We start from the raw sequence: 20,857 nt of genomic DNA, 5'->3' as shown, positions 1-20,857 counted from the left end.
CCCATCCTGCAGAGAAAAGAACACAAAAAATATGTATTACACACTTATCCGGGGGGGGGGGTGATCATTGATTTAGGTCATGTTTTCAATTACAGGTTTCAAAGTTCACTTTGACCTTTTTATCATTTATTTGTTTACATCCGTTTTTTTTTTTCTTTGCTGCTCGGTACGGTTAGGGTGGCGGAGAGCAGTTAGCAGACTATACAACAAAGGGCGCGCAAACATTTTCACCCAGCACAAGCTCTGACTGTCAATCAAAAAAAAAAATTGTTACATTGTCCGTCGATTGCATTGATCACGCACCAAGCTAATGACACAAACTAGCACCGGCAGAGAGTGCATGCACCTTGCAGGCATGTCACGTATTGTTTACATGTTTCGAAATTAGTTACTGCGGAGAAATTCCAACATCGGTAATGTTGACTTTGATTCCTGTTTTCCCTCTCCAATGAACAATATAATTTTTTTTTTTCAAGTGGAAGAAAAAAAAATATCACAGAGCCAATGACAAATATTAAATCATAACTTATTACTTACAGGATCAGGATCATAATTTCGCGGCGATCCCGGTACCGGTTGTGTCCGTTCGCATTGAACGGGAGTTGTTTCTCGGGGGAGCTGCAAAGTCGACTCATTCTGCAGAGAAAGGGAAATAAAAAAACACACATAAAGACGTACATTCCCCAAGAAGTGATGATTTTATTTTTTCAACTGCCTACGGCTTTCAAACTCACTTTGAGTGTTTTATTGTTGTTGTTGGTTTTTTTTTTTGCATACATTCTACTGCCCTGCGGCCGGCCGGTCGCCGGTTATTTATAGCAAAAGGTAAAAAAAATTCCATTTGACTCACACAGCAATCTGAGTCTGTCAATCAAAAATTTGATACACTGTTTCAACATCTTTTGATCACGACCCAAGTACATGACCTAATTACTCCAATAGGTCAGACCTGCCTGACACTACGCATATCTTTGACTGTTGTGATCACGTAGCAAGTAACACAAACAGGTCATCGGCGTGAACTGTGACAGACAGACACAGTCATGCACCACTGAGACATGTCATGAGCTGTGTACGTGCTATCCAACCTCTGAGCAACTGAGAATGTCATTTTTTTCCCCTCTCGGGTGACTATCGCTAACTTGTTTTTGAAACAGATGGGGTACGGGGCGGCGGCGGGGGGGGGGGGGACACGTACTTGCTTCAATCATTATAAAGGTACTCACATTAAGATCGTCATTCTGTGGAGCATACAGGGGTTGACCATTGGCTGTACCATAGCATGGCTGCAAAGTTGACGCATTCTGTAGAGGTAAAAAAAAAAACAACACTCAGAAACGATATGAGATATACATACATATGATGGACGGTAAGAAAATTTAGAAAAAATTGTTTTAAAAAAAAAATGTATCACTTACGGTATAACCATAGTACTGGTCAGCCCATCCAAACACCTCATCCAACTCAGAATTGGTCAAACACAAATCATCCCACTCCTTATCATCCATGGTAAGGTTGATGGAGGAGCCCCACCAACGGAGAATGGATCCAACAGTGATCAGTGCTGCATCACCCGAGGCTGACACACAGAAATGCGACAGTGGCCCTGGCATTGCCCTGCTTCTTATAGTCTTGCCTCATTTGCATAAACCAATCAGAGTGGGGTACGTTGACGTTGTATATTCTCACTGAGCCAGGGGGTCCTTGGGGTTCAGGAGGTTCCTCGGGGGGCCCATCTATGCATGGACCAACTCCCAAATTTATAGTCCACAAGTCTCGCGAGACTTTGAACTCTCGCATTTTGCGAGATGTGTGGACTATCCAACGGCCATAACTACTACAGTCCATTTCAATAGAAACACAACAAATATTCCTTTATCTTATTTTGTAAAATCGCAGCAATTCAAATCCAAATAATTAATCAGATATTATTTTATTTGTATGTCAACTTGCTCTCTTTGATTAAACAATGATGGCATTAACGTGCATGGATTGCCGAAGAAAACTTTTCTGCTTTAAAGAACTGTGTCGAAATGACTCACGCCTCTAAAAGTAAGTAAATGACCCAATTTTCGTCGATTTGTGACCATCATTCAACTTTCTGTCTACGTACAGATAAAGGAGAAATAACAGTACCGGTAGTTTGTTTGGTACTAGAAGGTGGACAAGGTACTTTGGGAAATGTGGCAAGTGCTACCAAGAACGGCACTCCAACAGTCATCATAGAAGGTTCTGGTCGAGCGGCTGATTTGCTTGCATGGGCAATAAGAAACGCACCGGAACCGTACAGGGAAGATAGCAAAGATGAAAAACTCATTTCATTCGAAAGGTAAGAGTTACGTCTATGACAGATGTGACTGTGAAAGACAGGTACACCTGAAGACAAATATAATAGACCTAGTCTTCATGGCGGAAACATTTTGGTTGTCTCACAGGGAACCTAGAATCTGGTTGTTGTTGTTTTTTTGTATTGTTGTTTATGTTGTCATTCATCGTATTGTTTTGTTGTTGTTGTTGTTGTTGACCAATAAAATTGAAAGAAAATAACTGTTTTGTTGTTCTTTCAAAGACAATGTAGATGTCATAAGAAACACTATTATTGGACCCAATGCAACTCTCTTCCAACGTACACCCTCTTCCCAAAATTACGAGAGTGTATACGGAGTAACATTGAATCGAATAATGATAGTGTCCTTGTAGCGTTTCTTATGACATCTGCATTACGTTTGAAAAACCAACAACAACACAATAGTTGTGTTCGTTTAATGTGATTTGTAAAACAAATACAAAGAAAAACAAAAACAAGCATATTTCTAGGCTTCCTGTGGTTGTCATGGGGGAGCTCCAACGGTTATGCGCAAAGTGCGCTGCTCGTATCAAAGTGCGCACACAAATTGAGCAGGTCAGCACAATTTCTGTGTGATTGAAAGAACATTCGCTCCATCGTCACCTGCAGGCGGCGTATGTCCGATGCACATTATGCCCATGTCGTGTGTCACTTTTGCAAACCTTTACGGTATCCGTCTCCGAGAGTTAACACAGGAAAAGAAGTAGCGGCGCTCTAATTGATCATCTCAACCGTCTGTCAAAATGGTGATTTATACCAACTTCGTAAACAATGAAATGATTTATGTTACGAAGACAGGTAAGATAATTTTGTGTGCCTAATAACTTTATTGCATTCAAAGTCATTGAACGTTCCAATATAATTTTGAGCTTGCTTTGTATCATGATTTAGTGATAATTTTCGGGTGAATATTTGAAACATAACATAAAAATCGATTCTTAAGTGAGGCGTAAATATGTGAACCTTTGCTGTGCTATTTACCTGTGACCACATGCTCCCAGCAAAACTTACATCTCTGCCACGACATGCCAAACGTGGTTATACACCACACTTCAGTAAACAGAGAAGTCTAAGATAGCGATAAGATGGTAACTTAACATGATACCATATTTTATGTCAAAGAAGAATGAAAAGTCATATATCACGTTTTGTCAAACAGTTTTGGACCTCAGATTTTTAAATTGATAGCATTCTAATCATGATATCAGAGGGATATAGTTGATCATTATTTGTCTTTCACAAACATTTTAATTTTACTCAAGTTCGCTCACATAATGAGGCTACAGTGAAGATTGCCGTAAACGTAAACGGCAATATTGATTTTATAATTGCTTCAAGAAGTCGAGTTTACTATGAATATGCTAGAATCTTTATGTACTAGGTCACCTGTAAACTTGTGTAAGCTTTCCTCGGGAGTCACTTCTATACTTTCAGTTTGAAAGTAGTGTTGCAAGTCTTTCCCAGAGAGCCAGCACAATAAAGGATATAGGTATTACCGTTAACAAGGTACCGCACATACAGCGTGTAACGGCGTGTCTGGTGTGCACCAGACATCAATATTTCTTTCTGCTTTCAATGTTAATTACTGATGGTCGTTTTTTATGGTCGCTGTGTATGACTTATAAAATGACAGACCAGATTTTTAGGGCATACATCCCCAATTGCAAAATTTTCTGAAGTGCTGAAAGTATATTTCAGAGCTTTACTGCTGATAGACATGAAACAGTTGACATTTTCGTTCTGAATTTGCAGTTAACAGAACGATAATGGTACTTTATACTTTGACCAGACGTAAGAAAGAATGAAGTAAAACAATATTCCAAAAGATAACAAAGTCTCTAGAAAAGGATTTGTGTGAACCGTTGTTGCGATATTAATCGGTTATCTATCTTTCTTCAGAGATCTTCAAAGAAAGGTCAAGGAAACATTAAAATCTACATCAGAAGACATCATTGAACTTGTTCGACAATGCATCGCTGAAAGGAAACTGTTTAATATTTATGAATTGAAATGTAAGGAATCATCCAAGGAAATCGACTCCGCCATATTGAATACAGTTGTCCAGGGTAGGTATTTGTATACCAAAGAAGAATGATGATTTGTACTTTACAAGGTATTGTCTTCAGCCTGATGACGTAGTGTGATCGTTATGTTGCAAACAATCTAAGGGACATTGTGTAGGATAAAATGATATTAATCTTGTTCAATTATAAAATTCACAGTTTCCATAGACTTGATTGGTTTACGTCGGTCAACTTATTGTTGAAAATTCCTTATGATTTTTATCTTTTCAGCGAAGACAGCCGAGAAGGAACAATTGCGCCTGTCGCTTGCATTCGACAAGGTCGAAATCGCTGAAAGAGTTCTATCCAAGTCTAAAGATAAACTGCAGGTATATTTGTGCAAGCAGATTGTATTCTCTTCTTGATTTTATTTATCTCTTATGGGCCATAGACTGCAGAGTAAATTATGTTTGTGTTATATCGTGAAGTATAGACCATAAGTGGATCTTTAATACCTGATCAACAGTTATATCTCTTTAATTAATTTTCAGGATTTGAATTTATCAGACTTGTTACACACAGCTCTGATCAATAATCAGGTGCAGTTCGTCAAACTATTCTTAGAAAATGGTGTCTCTCTTGACGAATTCCTTACCGTAGACGAACTGACATCACTTTACAAACAGGTAAAACGTTTAACATGTTTTATTTAAAAGTAATACCAGATCTCGCAAAAATCGTTGTACGCAGCCTTTTCAAACTATTAAGCCTCCGAGTACTAGTGCACACAATCCTTTCAATTCAGTGGGTGATATGACCTGGCTACCATCCTACATTCTAATTTTATATTCCATCCAATGTGCAAAACACTTGACCAATCAAATATCTGTTAGCAACTTTTGAACCATACCACCCAGATCCTATATACCAAATTCCAAATTTTGACTCTTTCGTTTTTGAGAAGAAGATTTTAAGAGATTATATTTAGGTTTTTGCAAACCTAATTGAGTATGTACAATCAATGTATCTCAGCAACTAGATGTGCTACAGGTTTCGTTCCTGCTGTTTATGAGTCACCCTTGGACCAGACGTTTTTGGCTATTTGTGGATGACCTTGAATGACCATTGACCTACTTTAATGTATCTTTGGCACCCATTCAAAAACTGTTGCCCTAAATGAGTGGCACATGGATAAACTCAAAGACCATATTCGTTAATGTTGTTGCCATGCCAACTGCTCGCATGACCTGGTGGCAGTCTTTGATTGAAGCTTTAAAATACATCTCATTTGTAGATTCCTTCAATGAAAATTCTGAATATAGACTTTGTAGACCATAGACCATGTAGATCATGATTATGTACATATCTAATTCTGAGCTGGCTCATAGCACTAAATGTCTAATTTTTGGTACATAGGGTCATGTATGGAAGCAAATTTTTTTCATAAAATGATGACCAGGATAACCTTTGCCCTCCATTTTACAAATAGGCCTATAAATCAGAAACCACAAGTGCTAAACCCTTCATATTTAGTAGGATGGAGGACCTTATGGTGTCACATACTGTACCTCATTAATTATACACATGTCTTATTCTGAGGCCTGATATTTTATATATCGGGATAAGTAAGGGAGCCAAGTTTTTTGACAAGATGTCATATACCAGAATGACCCTTGACCTCGACTTCACAAATAGGCCTGTAAATCAGTAGCCACAAATGCTACAGCCCTCATGTTCGGTGGGATGCGGACCTTATGGTGCGACATACTATACTATTCAAGGTGTCTTCTTGACAGCTTAGAGATGATGTGCTATTTTTATTCAATAGGTTATTACATATGTTGTTCCTAGAAGTTTCACGAAAACTCATTTTGTAGCATTTGGGACAGTAAATCCCGAGCATTTACGAAAACGTGTTAAATGTCCATTTTCAGGTTAAACCGACAAGTTCTATGTATCGGCTTTTGAATAAAGTGAAGAGACATGAAACAAAAGACAGGAAAATGGTAATGTATGATATTTTTGTTTGTTTCTCTCAGTTTACACATCAGAACGAAGCTTTAACAAGTTCGTAAGTTGTCGTTTGCACTATTGAAGACATAAATTAGACTGGCAATGTTCAATAACCGTATCCATTTTAAGATGCGCTGTCTTCATATTTTATCTTAGAGTGAGGTTAAATACGAGATCTGTGATATAGAAAACTTAATTGATCAGATGACCGACGGCAAATACAAAATACGTACTACGAGGGACAGAAAAGGAGGAAACAGAGAATACTCCAGAGGTATTGAAACGCAGAGAAAGAAGGCAAACAGTGAGTCATAGCGTTGACTACTCTAGACATCTGATAAAATTTAGGTTTTGATATCAGATCATAAGCCTATTCAAGATACAGAAAATCATCCTCGGGGACAGACATTCGGACTCTCAAACTTTTACAATTCTCTTCTGATATACCACATGTGGGGGTTCATTTTAAAGCTCTTGGTGAAAGAAAACTTTTCACCGGCTTAGTTTTTCGAAATTCGAAAATTTTTATTTTTCTCCATAGAGTTAACACAGGGATGGCGGCCATTTTGAATTTCCAATATCGGTAAATCTTGGATAATTTGTTTCTCTAGTACCCAAATTTGCACGGTGACCCACTATTTTTATTCTTGATTTTGAAAGAGAATGATTGAAAGATTCCTTGAGGAAAGTTAGAGCAAAAGTTTAAGTCTTTCACTTTCGAGGTGCATATTACCTTAAAGCATTCGTATTTGTAAGTTCTCTCAGTCATCCATTGCAATCATCGAACAGAAATACGACTTTGCCGAACATGTTATCAATTCACACTGACATATTACGTTTGGCCGAAGTGTGCAAATTTTGTAGCATGGCAATATGGTTTACCCTCTTTCTTCATAACTATCGATAATTTTCTATAAAGAAAAGCAGATTGACTCAAACTTTTGCTGAAAATTTCTTAAATGAAAATTTCAACCATTCTCGTACCAAACCAATAATAAAAACAGTTGGTACAAATTTTAGCGATAGAGAAACAAATTATCCAAGATTTACTGTTATCGGACATTTGAAATTCAAAATGGTCCCAATCCTAGTGTTAACACTATTAATATCATTAAGGCAACATTAAAATTTGAATTTTCGAAAAACTAAAACTTGAAAGTTCTTCTTTCGTCAAGAGCTTTAAAATGAGCACCCACACGTGGTAGATCAGACAAGAATTTTAGAAATTTTAGAGTCGTAATATCTGTCTCCGAGGCGCATGCTACCCTAAAACAATAAAATGTACTTGTCTTGGAAAACGAAATAGTACGGTCTTTCCATTATCTTATCTCGTTAAATGTTTGTGACTGACTGATTTGCTGTTCGTATACACTTTACAGACACAACCAGAAGACAATATTTTGAAAATCCACGGCGTGAACTTTTTCTATGGTCTGTGTGTCTGAATCAACACGACATGGCAAAATTCTTCCTGGAAGAGATTGGGGACACTATGGCAGCCTCACTGGTAGCTATGCAGTGCCTCAGAAACATTGCAAGCACAGAAGATGATATTGATTCACGTGCTGGCATGATGCAAAGCGCAAAGTAAGGGTTCGATTAATAATTTATTGTTTTCTTGACACCCAATTTGTAAATGATGTTGAAGCGTTGGCAAAACTTCGCGGAGCAGAAGAAGCTGTATTATGTGATGACTTGTCGAACGTTAAATGATTTAATATGTTTTGCCATTACAAATTGCCATTAATTACTCATGTGTTTATTGTATTCCAAGTTTCGAAGTACATGCACTCTATAAACAGAAGTGTATCGTGAACAGATTATGTATACCGTTTTGTAGATGTTTTATGTTAGGGAGAAAACCTGAGTAAGTTATGATCTCTCAAGGTCAAATCATACGAAAAATCATTAATATACAAAGATGAACATCGTCATCACAGACAGCTACTTTGAATCTTAAGGAGTAAATGCAGTTTAAATAGGAGAGACTCGTGTAAAAACAAAAGACACCAGATTCAGATATGAAGAAAAAGGTAATATATCCATTCTTTAAGATAAGCGCGTATATCAGGATATCAGGAATGGCATAGGATAATGTAATTATCAGTCAAGAATTTGGTCTGCAATTGTTTTATGTGATCAAGTTTTCAACTATGTGACAGTGATAATAATATTTAATAAATAACTTACGAATTAATATTGTATAAATGTTCTTAAATTCCACTGGAAAATTCTCTGATATCATTTATAATTTAAATTTTTTCAGAGATTATGAACAATTAGCAATAGAGATTCTGACACGATGTTACAATGCCAGTGAGAAGCAAACTCTGGCACTTCTATCACGCAAGCTAACACACTGGGGCGATTCTTCTTGCGTTGATCTCGCATTCAGCGCAAGGAGTATGAATTTTATCGCCCATACCGCTGTACAGGAACTGCTGAGCAACGTCTGGTATGGAAAAATTGATCCACAGCGTACATCGATGTTCGGGGTTAGTTACAGTACCTTCTGCACAATTCCTTATTGCTGTTTATACAGTCTATTTACATTATTTTCATGGTGCATAAGGATGCATATTGGATGGATGGATGGATGGATGGATGGATGGATGGATGGAAAGATGGCTGGATGGATGGCTGGATGGATTGATATATGGATGGATGGATGGATGGATGAATTCTCATGATGTTTGCCATGTACGACATTATGTTTCTCTGTGTGTGCACAGTGGAAATTCTAACTACCGGTAATGAATAAACACTGCCACTTTGTCCACATCAACAAAGTTTCTCATTTTGGGTGAATACGCAAAAATTTAAGAGGCTAAAATTCAGTCCAAGAATTAGGCAGATTGCTACTCTTTTCGTTATAGATCGCATGCTGCACTCTGTGTCCACCTTTACTGTTATGCTTAATGCATTATAGAGAACCAGATAGCGGGGACTATGAGGTCAAGGGTCAAGAAACAAATGTAAGTGTACTATATGTTATAGGTAGAATGTGTGTATAATTCAGTTAATTCTCAAATGGCTTGAACTCACAGAGTACGGCACATAGCCACATAGTGAAGACATAATATTCAAAACTGCTAGGCTAAATCCAACCTTTATACAAGTTAGAGTGGTTCAGTAACCGATTTAAGTTGTTACAATTTTCTGACGCTGTAGAGTTCATTAAACACTCACATATACATACTTGCTGTCATCGCACACATTGACGTTTGAAATCGTCGCCATAATCAGATGTGTAATGAATGTGGTTATTATTTTTACAAAATCGCGAAACTAAAATGAAGAAGTTACCAAAAACAAGAGATTTGTTGGTGGATGGTATTAGATTTTGATACCAACAATGAAACCTATTCGATGCTAATTCGTCACCTGTGACATTTTAACTTACGTAGCCTTGTTTTTGCTGTTCAACAAAACAAATATATCTATTGTGTCGAATAATTCTATTTGCATTTATTTGATTTGTGTTTTACGTCCAGCAGGATGCAGCTCTTGATTCTGTCGCTGAGGGCGCCACAGAGGTAGACAAAAAGTATGTCCCGTCCAGGTGACATTTCTCTTATAATAATGTCACGTGATTATTACCTGAAAGAACGATATGAATTTCATTTAAATTATTCTTAGTTTTTAAAGTTTAGAAACTACTTTTATAATTCCATGATTAAATACTTTGTCATATCGGTTAAGTCATGCACTGGTTGTCCTGAAATAGTTATTAGAGACACGACATACAAGGAGACATCTCATCCTCACTATACTAACACTTGAGAACAGTGAGTGTTTAAAGAAGATTCTATTGGTATTTGAACAGCTGATATATCATTGTTTCTGCTGTTTTCATGGTAATAATCGGACTGATCTACTCCACTTCAACATACAGTACGAATGCAACGGCGTGTAACATGACTCAGAGAGGCAGAAACAATAGTGATGAGAACTTGACTGGAGTAAAAGAGTTGAAATACTTCTTTGGAAGTCCAGTTGTGAAGTTCTACTATTCAACCGTAAGCGACAATCCATGACTCTAAATGTTTGTTAGTTTCCCTGCGAAAGTGAATAAAGATAACTGCGATACCGTTTTCTCGAACGTCCTTAGAAAAATAATATCAGCCACCGAGGCTTCTGGTTCCGTTACCTTCGGTCCAGTTGTTGAAGGTACTTGATTGTATGAACTATTATTGTGCCGCCTGGTGCTTCTTATTGTAGTCAAATGAGTAGACAATGCCATCGTTGATCAGTACCGACAAAATGTTTTCACCTAAACTTGTACAGCTGAAGATGTTATGTATATTATGTTAAGTGCTACATAGAACACGTCACGAAAGATATGTGTCATGTCTCTTTACTGAAACGTATCAAAGTTACATTTAAACTTTCCATACAAGTATAATTTTACGAGTAATTTTTTCTTGCAGTTTTCATATATCGCGTTCTTGCTGCTGTTCAGCTATGTACTACTGGTCAGATACGACGAACTTTATTCCACGGCAGAAGTGGTATTGGTAGTGTGGGTCACATCTCTACTCTTTGATGAAATAAGACAGGTAGGTCGAGTGTTTATAAGAATGACCTAAGCTTCGCTAAGTAAAGAATGTTTTCCTAGATTGATGGTCTAGTGTTACTGCTTTAACTACCATTTATGGCGCGATTTGCAAAGTAAGATTACTATCGGCGTAACGCCAGAGTAAATATCGACGTTAAATCGACATTGTTATGACATCGTGTCAGTTAGTTCAAGATGTAAATTTTACAATATATTTCAGATCTACGAACAGTGAGGGTTCATTTTAAACTTCTTGGCGTAAATAAAATGTTCACCGTCTTATTCTTTTGAAATAGAAATGTATTTTTCCATAGAGTTAGTACAGGGATGACGGCCATTTTAAATTTCAAATATCGGTAAATTAATGTAGTTTGTTTTTCTAGTATCAAAATTCGAACTGTGACCCGTTATTTTTATTTGTGGTTTTTGAAAGAGAATGGCTGAAGGTTGCCCAGGGAAAGTTTTAGCAACAGTATCCGAATTTCGAGGCGCAAACCAGCTTAAAAACAGTTAGCTGTAAGTGTGACCAAATGCCAAATTTTATTGCGTCTTCGACGCACAAGAATTGACCCATAAAGTAAGTGTTAAAGAAGGCCAAAGATGAATTTAGTTTAATAGGAACACGTGATTTTCTTATTTTCGGTTTTGTATTCGGTAAGTATTGGAAGGTAAAATATATCTTTTGAGTCGTCATCTTCAAAAATGCAGCATTTATTGTATGTAGATAATTTGAGAATACACGAAGCTTACAAGTAATCGCCTCGATTCTTGCCTAATTTTCTGACTTGAACGAAAGCATTTATATGCGCACTTGTCTACACCTGCGACAAACGTATGGAAACAATAGGTTTCTTCATATATTTCAGCGATTTTTTTCAATTCAATGTCCATTTTTCATACTGATTTTAATTCAGATTTACACATTTTATGAACAATTTTGTAACGCTAGGCGGTTTATGATTACAGTCGTTTTCCAGACTATTAGTAGTTTTGTAATAGTGAAGACAAGGTAGTCAGTGGTGTATTTCGTTTGTGTTTCATTGCAGATTGCGCAGCAGACGACCAATGGTATCTCTAAGAAATTTTTCTCTTGGATAACGCGGGACCATTGGAACATAGTAGATTCTATCAGCATGGTGGGGTTTTATATCGGTTTAGTCGCCAGAGATTTTGGTGGACATGACATTGGAAGGTATATCTGGGCCATCGATTTGTGGTTTTTCTACTTTCGTCTGCTAGACGTATTCTCGATTAATCGACATATCGGGCCAAAAGTCCTTATGATTCAAAAAATGGTAGGTATACGATACACATTCTCTTTGTAGTTTTTATTTAAAATCACCATATACTGCATTTCTTGGACTTTTCAAAGTCAGGTTTCTCTTGTGCCTGTTCTTTTTCATGCAAACCTTTTTGAAAGTTGGCAGCCAAAGTCGGGTTTTCCAAGTGATTGAACGCGCTCTACCTTTGAGTCTGCGCAATAGCGTGTTAGTTTTGTGATTCCGGGGAAACTCCCCTGTATCACGTACACCCCATTCATCGAGTTCATGCCAATCACACGTTTCATGCGAAAATAGAATACAAATCATCGCATTCACCCAACTCACACGTTCACAAATCACAGACTAAACCAAATATATGTATTTCTTAATGTTACTTGTCTTTAAAGTTAAGCAAATCTTCAATTTTTCTCTCAATTGTTACAAAGTTGGTGGATCTGTCTGTCTTCATTGGTATATTCTTTGTGATAATGGTCGGCTACGGCGTGGCTGTTCAAGCAGTTCTCAACCCCGGGGGAAGTCCAACGTCGCTGTTCACAGGGATTTTCTACAGGCCGTATTTCCAGATATACGGGGAACTATTTCTAGATGACATTTCTGGTAAATGGATACTTGCTTTCTGCCTAATATGGAGCTTTAACAGCAACACTTCTATCGTAAATCTAAATGTTGATTAAAATATAGGTAACGTAATATGGAAATTTGATTGTGTATAACATTTTAAAAATTCATTATCGCAGAGGTTATTATCATAGGAACATGAAACCTTGAGTACAAATATTGGTAATTCAATAATACGAGACAACTTAAATAACATCAGTTCTAAACATGGATTTGTTACATCGCTGAGCGATATTATTTATGAATCTCTAAGGGAGCGTTCAGTTATTATGGCCGGGGATGGGCCGGCAAAATCCAGGGGGGGGTCACCTCAAATTTGAAAACTGCAAAGGGGGGTCATGTATTTTTCAAACAGCTCAGAGGGGGGTCACTTAATTTTCATAAGTATCCGTCCCGTCAAAAAGCAGTTTCAGTGTTCAGAAATGTTCTGGAAGATAAAAATGATGCGTTGCATGATTTCATTCTCTGAAGTTATTCAACTGTAAATCTGAACAAAGGTATAATTATCTGTCACATGAACATCTTGACTTGGCAACTCTGAGGCTTGTCTTATTGTAAATCAAGCTCATTGAGGGCAATGAACAATTCCTGTTACTTACATATTAGAGATATAGCAAGTTTTGTCAGGGAAATTATTTAACAGTTACCTGTACTGAGACTACCAGTACCATGAAAAGTTAAATAATACTTTTAGGTGAAATTCCAATATCATAATTGTTGCCCACATCTGAACTTTCAAATACCCTATTTGAATCTAGTATATACATTTGTATCAATTATCAAACACCTATAAAAGCACAAATCAATTTAGTTCAGTATTGTAAAGAAATTTTTCTTAGTTTTCTCATAGACTCCAATTTATTGTGAATCAACATTTCGGTGAAATTCCAAAATCCAATTTCTTGCCCTTATATCAACCTTTAACCATTCTAGGCTAACTAAGTACTTTAAAATGAATTATCAAATGTCTATAAATACACAGATTTTGATTGTTTTGTATTGGAAAAAAAATATTCATAGTTTCCTCATAGACTCCCATGTACAGTGAATCTACATTTTGGTAAAATTCCAAAATCCAATTTCTGGCGAACACATCCATTTCTTATCACCCTAGTCTAATCAAATACATTAATATTAATAATAGAGAGTACATAAATACACAGGTTTACCTATTTTTGTGTTGAAAAAAATTATTCATACTTTCATCATAGACTCCTATGTATAGTGAATGATCATTTTCAGTGAAATCCATAATCAGATTTCTTGTACACACAATATGCACCTTGAACCATCATATTCTAATCAAGTACAATTATGTTAATTATTGAACGTCTGTATATGCACAAGTATAGCAAGTTTTTCATTGGAAAAAAAATATTCACAATTTTATCATTGACTCCCATGAACATTTTTGGTGAAATTCTAAAGTCAAACTTTTTGTCCACATACCAGATGTAACAACCCTATTTCATTTAAGTACATTTATGTAAATTATCAAATATCTATAAATGCATAGATATAGTTTTGCATTGAAAAAGTATTACATAGTTTTCTCATACATTACCATGTGTAGTGAATCAACATTATCAGTAGCTGATTTTCAATTAAATCCAAATATCAAAATTTTGTACACACGCGCTTGCGCAAAAATATTGCGATCCACCTGTAATTTCTGTCCAACCCCTTTGAGGGGTAATTTCAAAATTATAGCAAGTCAGAAGGGGAAATCTGAGCATTAACACCTCGTGAGTTTGTAAGGAAGGTCATTTGAAAAAATCTAAGATTTGTTTGGATTCTATCGCTCCATACCCCCAAGTGTTTGTGTGTGCAGCTTTACTCAAGCAATGTTGGGGGGTGTCATGAATATTTTGTCATCTTAAAAGGGGGGTAATCAATTTTTTGGTACAATGGGTAGGGGGATTCACTTATTTTGACTGATTCGCAGGAAGAATTTGCCGGCCCATCCTCGGCCACAATAACTGAAGGCTCCCTAAACGGGATGATAATGTAACGATAATACGTAGGGATACTTAGTGATGCATACGGAGTGTTTGTTTTGCTTTGTTTGCAGACGACGAATCCTGTACTGGTAACCTGACACTTGCAGATGGTGAATTGCAGACGTGTTCTAGAGACCGTTGGTTTGTCTTAGTTCTATTAGCACTGTACATGATGCTGTCAAACGTACTTCTCTTAAATCTACTGATTGCCATGTTCAGGTTAGTGACCAATGAAGAAGTATTGCTTTTGGAACCGGGGCGGCATTTAAAAGGATACTGTGAGTCGTTGAAAAGAAATCGATAAGGTGATTCGGTCAATTTTGGAGTAAATGTTTGAGGAGAATTTGATTGATTTACTTTGGGAAGTTCCTTTCATGATATAGTTAATTCGACTTGGTGTATATTTATGAAATATCTATGAAATACTATATATTATACACCTGCGTCTGGCTATGGAGTTTCGTCGTACAGTAATTTTCGGTATCAGAAGACGCGGAGTCCAATAACTTTGACGCGGAGTACAATAACTTTAAGTGTTATTGGAAGCTATTTGACCTTTGACCTCAAAACACCTTTACGTTAACACGGAGAAAAAGAAGAGAAAATTTTACATTTTTTACAAAAACACATTCTTCTTAGCATTCAGTACTTTCCAAATAAAACCGTGGTCAGTCCAAAACCTGTGAATTCGAGTGAAATTATGCTGCTGACGTATAATTTCTACCATGTGCACTGCGTAGCGCTGGTTGAAATTTCGTTCTCCGCTGCACGATGTACTCGGACATAAATCCCGTTATTTTGGAAATATCCTTATATTACATGATATGTGTGTATCTATCTGTCCATCCATCCATCCATCCACCCATCTATTCTCTCTCTCTCTCTCTCTCTCTCTCTCTCTCTCTCTCTCTCTCTCTCTCTCTCTCTCTCTCTCTCTCTCTCTCCCCCTTTACTTTTCATATTTTAGTTACACTTTCGCTGCGGTACAAGATAACACTGATATCTTCTGGAAATATCAAAGATACGGATTGATTGTTGAGTACAAAGGTCGTCCAGCCCTATGCCCACCACTTATAACTCTATCCCACGCGTGGCTGTTGATGCACGGTGTCTGTATGAAACTTTGTGGCATCAAACATATCTGTACCTCCAGGCCGTTGAGTATGTATCTTGTTATTGTGAATTTTGTGGGCTACGATTACTTTCATCACTAATACATACACCAGCGTTTGAATATTTTCCTTGTTTCTATCAGACTGTGATGTCGTGTACAATATATCAAGAAGTGAAAGCAAATACCACTTTTTACAATTTCGCATGCTATTATGATATAGCGTTAGATAACTCGCTATGCGTTTTCTCAAAGGGAAAATTCATCGATGACTGCAAATATAGAGGCACATATGTCAGTATTATTAAAGAGCAGTGTGACAATCTTGTGCGATTGATCAATGCGATCTTTAATAATAATAACACGATTGGCACTAATTTGGGATAATGTCGATTTAATCTACAAGTGTTATCTCATCTGCTTTTCTTTTTATATTACTTACTTGTTTTTATGAGTAATTTGTCATATTGCAACATTCAGCTATATGGCACCTAACACTCTTGAGAAACTTGCAAAAAATGAAAATCCAATTATCCCAAATTAATTCCAATCGTGTTTGATTTGATTTTTTTCAATGACAGGGGTGAACATGACCAGTAAGGAACAAAAGAATATTGGATTCTTTGAACTTATTAATACAGAGAGGTACATGGAAAGTAAGGAATCAGAAAAGGCAGACAAAGAAGACGGAAATTTAGATGTAGCTTTTGAAAGGTTGGCAAACTTAACAGTGATTATTTAATATATATTCATGTATTCTGATGAGCCTATTTACCCTATGATCATTATAAAAATCCTTAAACTGATGTTTTCATCCAGACAATAGTTCATAAATTGAACACCCTTGCAATTATAGTATGGTTTGTTCATATTTCAGACTGGATCATGTATCTCAGCAAATTGAGGGGCTTGAAAATCAAGTGAGTATTACAACATAACCGTGGCATAGTTTTGTTTCGTATGAATGTGAGTATTATGTATTTGGAGAGAGAGAGAGAGAGAGAGAGAGAGAGAGAGAGAGAGAGAGAGAGAGAGAGAGAGAGAGAGAGGTCTGAAGGAGACAGACAGTCAGTCAGACAGACAGACAAAGAGATATATAGACAGACAGATATATATCATTTACTGAAGATAAAGTTCCGTTCCATTCATACGCATTTACCTTAAGATTGAAATGATGGGAATAGGAAAAGAAGATCAGGGAATTAGTTGAAACATTTCCCGGATTAGTAGATTATGGAATACCATAAATGGGTTATTATGATATAGATTGTTTTAAATGTTTCAGTGGAAATCGTTTTCACATATTCACATTACATACATTTGCATATTTACATATACGGTTTACATACAGCTCTTGTTTTCAAAGCGATTAAGTATAGATTTGAGATACTGAATTCCTGACAACACTATTAATGACGATATAAATATCTTCTAGCTTGATAGGTTAATATCAATTGCAGAGGACATACGTGGCAAAAAGTAAAAGGTAAGTGGAAAGAGAACAGGAAAATATATTGAAAATTTGATTTCGTAAAAGTGAGAGGCAACTCTTTGGTATGTTCATAATCGTCTGTTCTCTGTGAATCCTAACCTTGTGGTTTTTATTTCTATTTCAGAAAGTGACCGTGAAGTCTCCAGTCTTGCCCCTTTTGGTTTTACGGGGTTTTTTGCCATCTCTTAACTATGATATCTATAGCTGTGGACCTCTCCCTGTGGTAATCTTGAAAGTTTGAGAGTGTTGCATTTTTTGTATCGAATGATGAATAGTTCAGTGTATGTATACAGTTATAGAGGGATCATTGTTAGAAAACTTCTACTCGTGTGCAGGTTATTTCTTTTTGTAACTTTCCCTCGTCTTCAAATCCACACTGAACTCGTCCAATTTTGACGAACAACCTGCAGTCACAATGGCTACACGTTTTACACTCATACGGGTATTTTCATATAACCACGATTGGAACTAATTTGGGATAATTTGATGGTTAAGACTCATCATAAAGTCAGTTTAATCTGCAAATCTAAGGTCATTTGCTTTTCTTTTTAAGTTATACACTTGCACTAAAAATAATTTGTAATATTGTAACATTCAGCTATAGGGCACGTAATATGTTTGAGAAATTTGAAAAATATGAAGCTCTTATTATCCCAAATTAGTTCCAATTGTGTTTATTACAGTAGCGTAAGGCATAAATAGATTTCTTTCAAAAGTTTGCACAATGCATGCATGTCACTCACAGTTTTTAGATGTTGTACATTTTAGCAACCAATAAACTATACACATGTCCATAGCAATTTGTTTTGCCGTTTGAATCTTATTTACGCATATAATGTCGGAAAAGGATTATAATGTGCTACCTTGATTGTTGTAGGCAAGGCATTTACTCGTAATACTCTTTACTATAGCTACTTCACTTACTTCACTCCTTTACTTACTACTCTTGCCTAACTAGACTAACTTAAGGGTCAGATTTGAAAGCTTGGTGGGAAATCAGTTTTAGCTCCCAATATCATATTCAATGCCGGAGGAGCCTTTGTGGAGATCAGTTATTTCACTGTGATGCGGAGTACTTTGGTACTCCATGGTCGGCAGGGTAAGTTGTACCTTAGTTCTAGTTTTCCGACATGCAGAAATTATTGTTAAACTTGAGATTAATATGTGAACGACACATGATAAAAAACTATAATTGTTCCTACGGATGTGTAAAGCGAGGTAAGGCGTTAGTGTCAAAAACTGTTGCCCCTCTCAAGAAAGCAGAGGCGAGTAATCGGCCGTGTGAGGGCGTTTGTGGGTACCCTAGGCAAAAAATAAGGCTCCACCGGAGAGAGTAAACAGTCCCCAAATGACCGAATTTTCCCGTTATTTCTCTCGAAATTCAAAAAAGTAAACTGTCTTTGCATGTCAAGGTATATTCAAGCATATATTTGACCTTTTTCCGACATAAACCACGTACTAGGTCAATATTCGGATGAAAGGCCTCCACAGGTGAGCTATAATGCAGTAAAAAAATTATTAGAGTGTTGCATTCCTTTTAGAAGATATTTAGCTACCATCGCTGTGTTAAGTCTACAGGGAAAAATAAAAATTTCGAATTTCGAAAAAAGGTAATATTTTCTTACTCCCGGAGTTTTAAAAATGAGCCCCAACAAGTGGTAGATCAGAAAAGAACTGTAAAAGTTTGAGAGTCCCCTTGTTGACCTTAAAGCTACAACTATAACATTGAAATGTGAAACCTCCAGGGGATGGACAGAAAACTGATTTGGCAACAAAGCTGCATGAAATATATTACAGCTCGTACGTAAAAATAGTGTCAATGACACTGCGCTCCCATTTTATAGAAATACTAAGTACCAGTACACACATGACATTGCTTTCCTACAGAATGATTACTAAGAAAATTCCACTACAAGTGCAAATCAATCTTATACCCAAGCATATAAAATGATCCGCCTCATAATGACCTTTGCACCTACTTTGAAAGTGATGGGATAAAGTGTTTCAAGAAGAGTTTTTGAACAAAATTTGCAAAAATTGCCCAAAAATACAAATATGCACATTTCACCATGATTTCAATGGATCCTATTTTGGTCATCCCTAGGAACCTGTAAACCAAATTTTAAAGCAATAGGACCATTGGTGTTAGGTGTTTTTTGACAACAATGGAAAAAATAGAGAAAAAAATAATCATAGAAAACAGCCAATATTTGCACCACATCAATGTGGCTAAACCTGTGTGGCCTAAGGTATTAAAAAGCAAGTAAGACAATGATTAGTTGAGCAATTTCTGAGTTGTTGATGTTTTACCATTTTCACATTTTTGTGCCTCATTTCAATTTTTACCATGCTGACATGTTCATTTTAACAACAGCACATCTACATCATATATAGCACCACTACACCAAAAGTCAGCTTGACCCATGCACCTGTTCTCAAAATTTGGCTGTGGACGGACATAAATACATACATGTACATACATGCCTGCCTGCCGACTGACCGACCTACCGAATTACCTACCTATCTGCATACCCCTGCTACCTACCTACCTACCTTGTTGACTTCCTAATTAATTATTTAAAATCATATTTATTTTTTTCCTGGTCAAATTGATAGGCTTTTTTACAGTACGTGAGTTACATACAATGTAAGTCAAATTTAGTTAAAATATCATTTACCTCACAAAGCTTCTAGAATTGCATCATTCCTGTAAATAACACCTAAGCCTGGAACTGCATGTGCTTGAATTTTTGATGAATGACGTACTACATTTCACCTGTGTATCAAATTTGAAAGCATGACATAAAGTACCAAGAAATATGCAAATTTCATCTTGAGTTCACCAAGTCATCTTCAGGTCACTCCTAGGAGCCTGCACACCCACTTTGAAAGTAATGACATACACAGTTTCAAAGGAGATTTTTGGACCAAAAATGGCAAAAACTGCCCCAAAATACAAATTTCACCATCATTTTAAGATATAATCCTATTTTGGTCATCATACAAGGAACCCCCAAACCAAATTTTAAAGCAACCAGACCATTGGTTTCAGAGATTTATTTTTACCAAAATGGCAAAAAAATGGAGAAAAAATTCATTAAAAATACAAAGCAGCAAATCTTCACATCAAATCAATAGTAAAGGCACATGAGCTGTAACTTTTGGCACAATGTTCATGATTTTATATTTAGATTAAAATGAGTTCATAGAAGTGTTCTGACTCAGAGATGTTTACTCAAGTATAATTATCCCCTGAGTGGGACTGCGTGGGGAGGTTTCAGTACAACAAATAATAAACGGGTGCCGCACCCAAATATGGCTGCCTCCATACAACTACATGCATGATAAACAGCGTCAATGGCGCATGTACACATTGAATCTTTACAAATACAACATGATGCAACCCACTGAAAGGTCGGGAAAGGGATTCAC

General features: G+C 36.6%; 1 protein-coding gene and 2 long non-coding RNA genes across 3 annotated transcripts; 2 read left to right on the top strand and 1 right to left on the bottom strand.

Moving 5' to 3' along the window:
• Positions 1 to 519: 519 nt before the first annotated feature.
• LOC139117856 (uncharacterized) lies at positions 520 to 1,824 on the bottom strand. The gene is made up of 3 exons (XM_070681090.1): positions 1,419 to 1,824; positions 1,227 to 1,304; positions 520 to 636 (listed from the first exon to the last, which is right to left on the bottom strand). The coding sequence occupies exons 1-3, from the start codon at positions 1,611 to 1,613 to the stop codon at positions 520 to 522; spliced, it is 390 nt and encodes a 129-aa protein (XP_070537191.1). The 5' UTR covers positions 1,614 to 1,824.
• Positions 1,825 to 10,258: 8,434 nt separating this feature from the next.
• Positions 10,259 to 12,216, top strand: LOC139116789 (uncharacterized). The gene is made up of 3 exons (XR_011548381.1): positions 10,259 to 10,382; positions 10,794 to 10,922; positions 11,968 to 12,216. It is a non-coding gene; the product is annotated as an uncharacterized lncRNA (long non-coding RNA).
• A 413-nt stretch (positions 12,217 to 12,629) lies between these two features.
• LOC139116790 (uncharacterized) lies at positions 12,630 to 15,983 on the top strand. The gene is made up of 3 exons (XR_011548382.1): positions 12,630 to 12,801; positions 14,894 to 15,041; positions 15,790 to 15,983. It is a non-coding gene; the product is annotated as an uncharacterized lncRNA (long non-coding RNA).
• The last annotated feature ends 4,874 nt before the right edge of the window (positions 15,984 to 20,857 follow it).

This window comes from Ptychodera flava, chromosome 18 (genome assembly GCF_041260155.1).
Source record: "Ptychodera flava strain L36383 chromosome 18, AS_Pfla_20210202, whole genome shotgun sequence".
NCBI lineage: Eukaryota > Metazoa > Hemichordata > Enteropneusta > Ptychoderidae > Ptychodera > Ptychodera flava.
This window is presented reverse-complemented; position numbering and strand designations above follow the sequence as displayed.

What these genes read in the sequence shown, in the direction of transcription:
- LOC139117856 (XM_070681090.1), bottom strand. Translation starts at nt 1,613, where the DNA reads ATGCCAGGGCCACTGTCGCATTTCTGTGTGTCAGCCTCGGGTGATGCA. An exon ending in ACCAGTACTATGGTTATACC is followed by an intron (nt 1,305 to 1,418) that starts GTAAGTGATACA and finishes TTACCTCTACAG; the next exon opens with AATGCGTCAACTTTGCAGCC. An exon ending in CACAGAATGACGATCTTAAT is followed by an intron (nt 637 to 1,226) that starts GTGAGTACCTTT and finishes CTTTCTCTGCAG; the next exon opens with AATGAGTCGACTTTGCAGCT.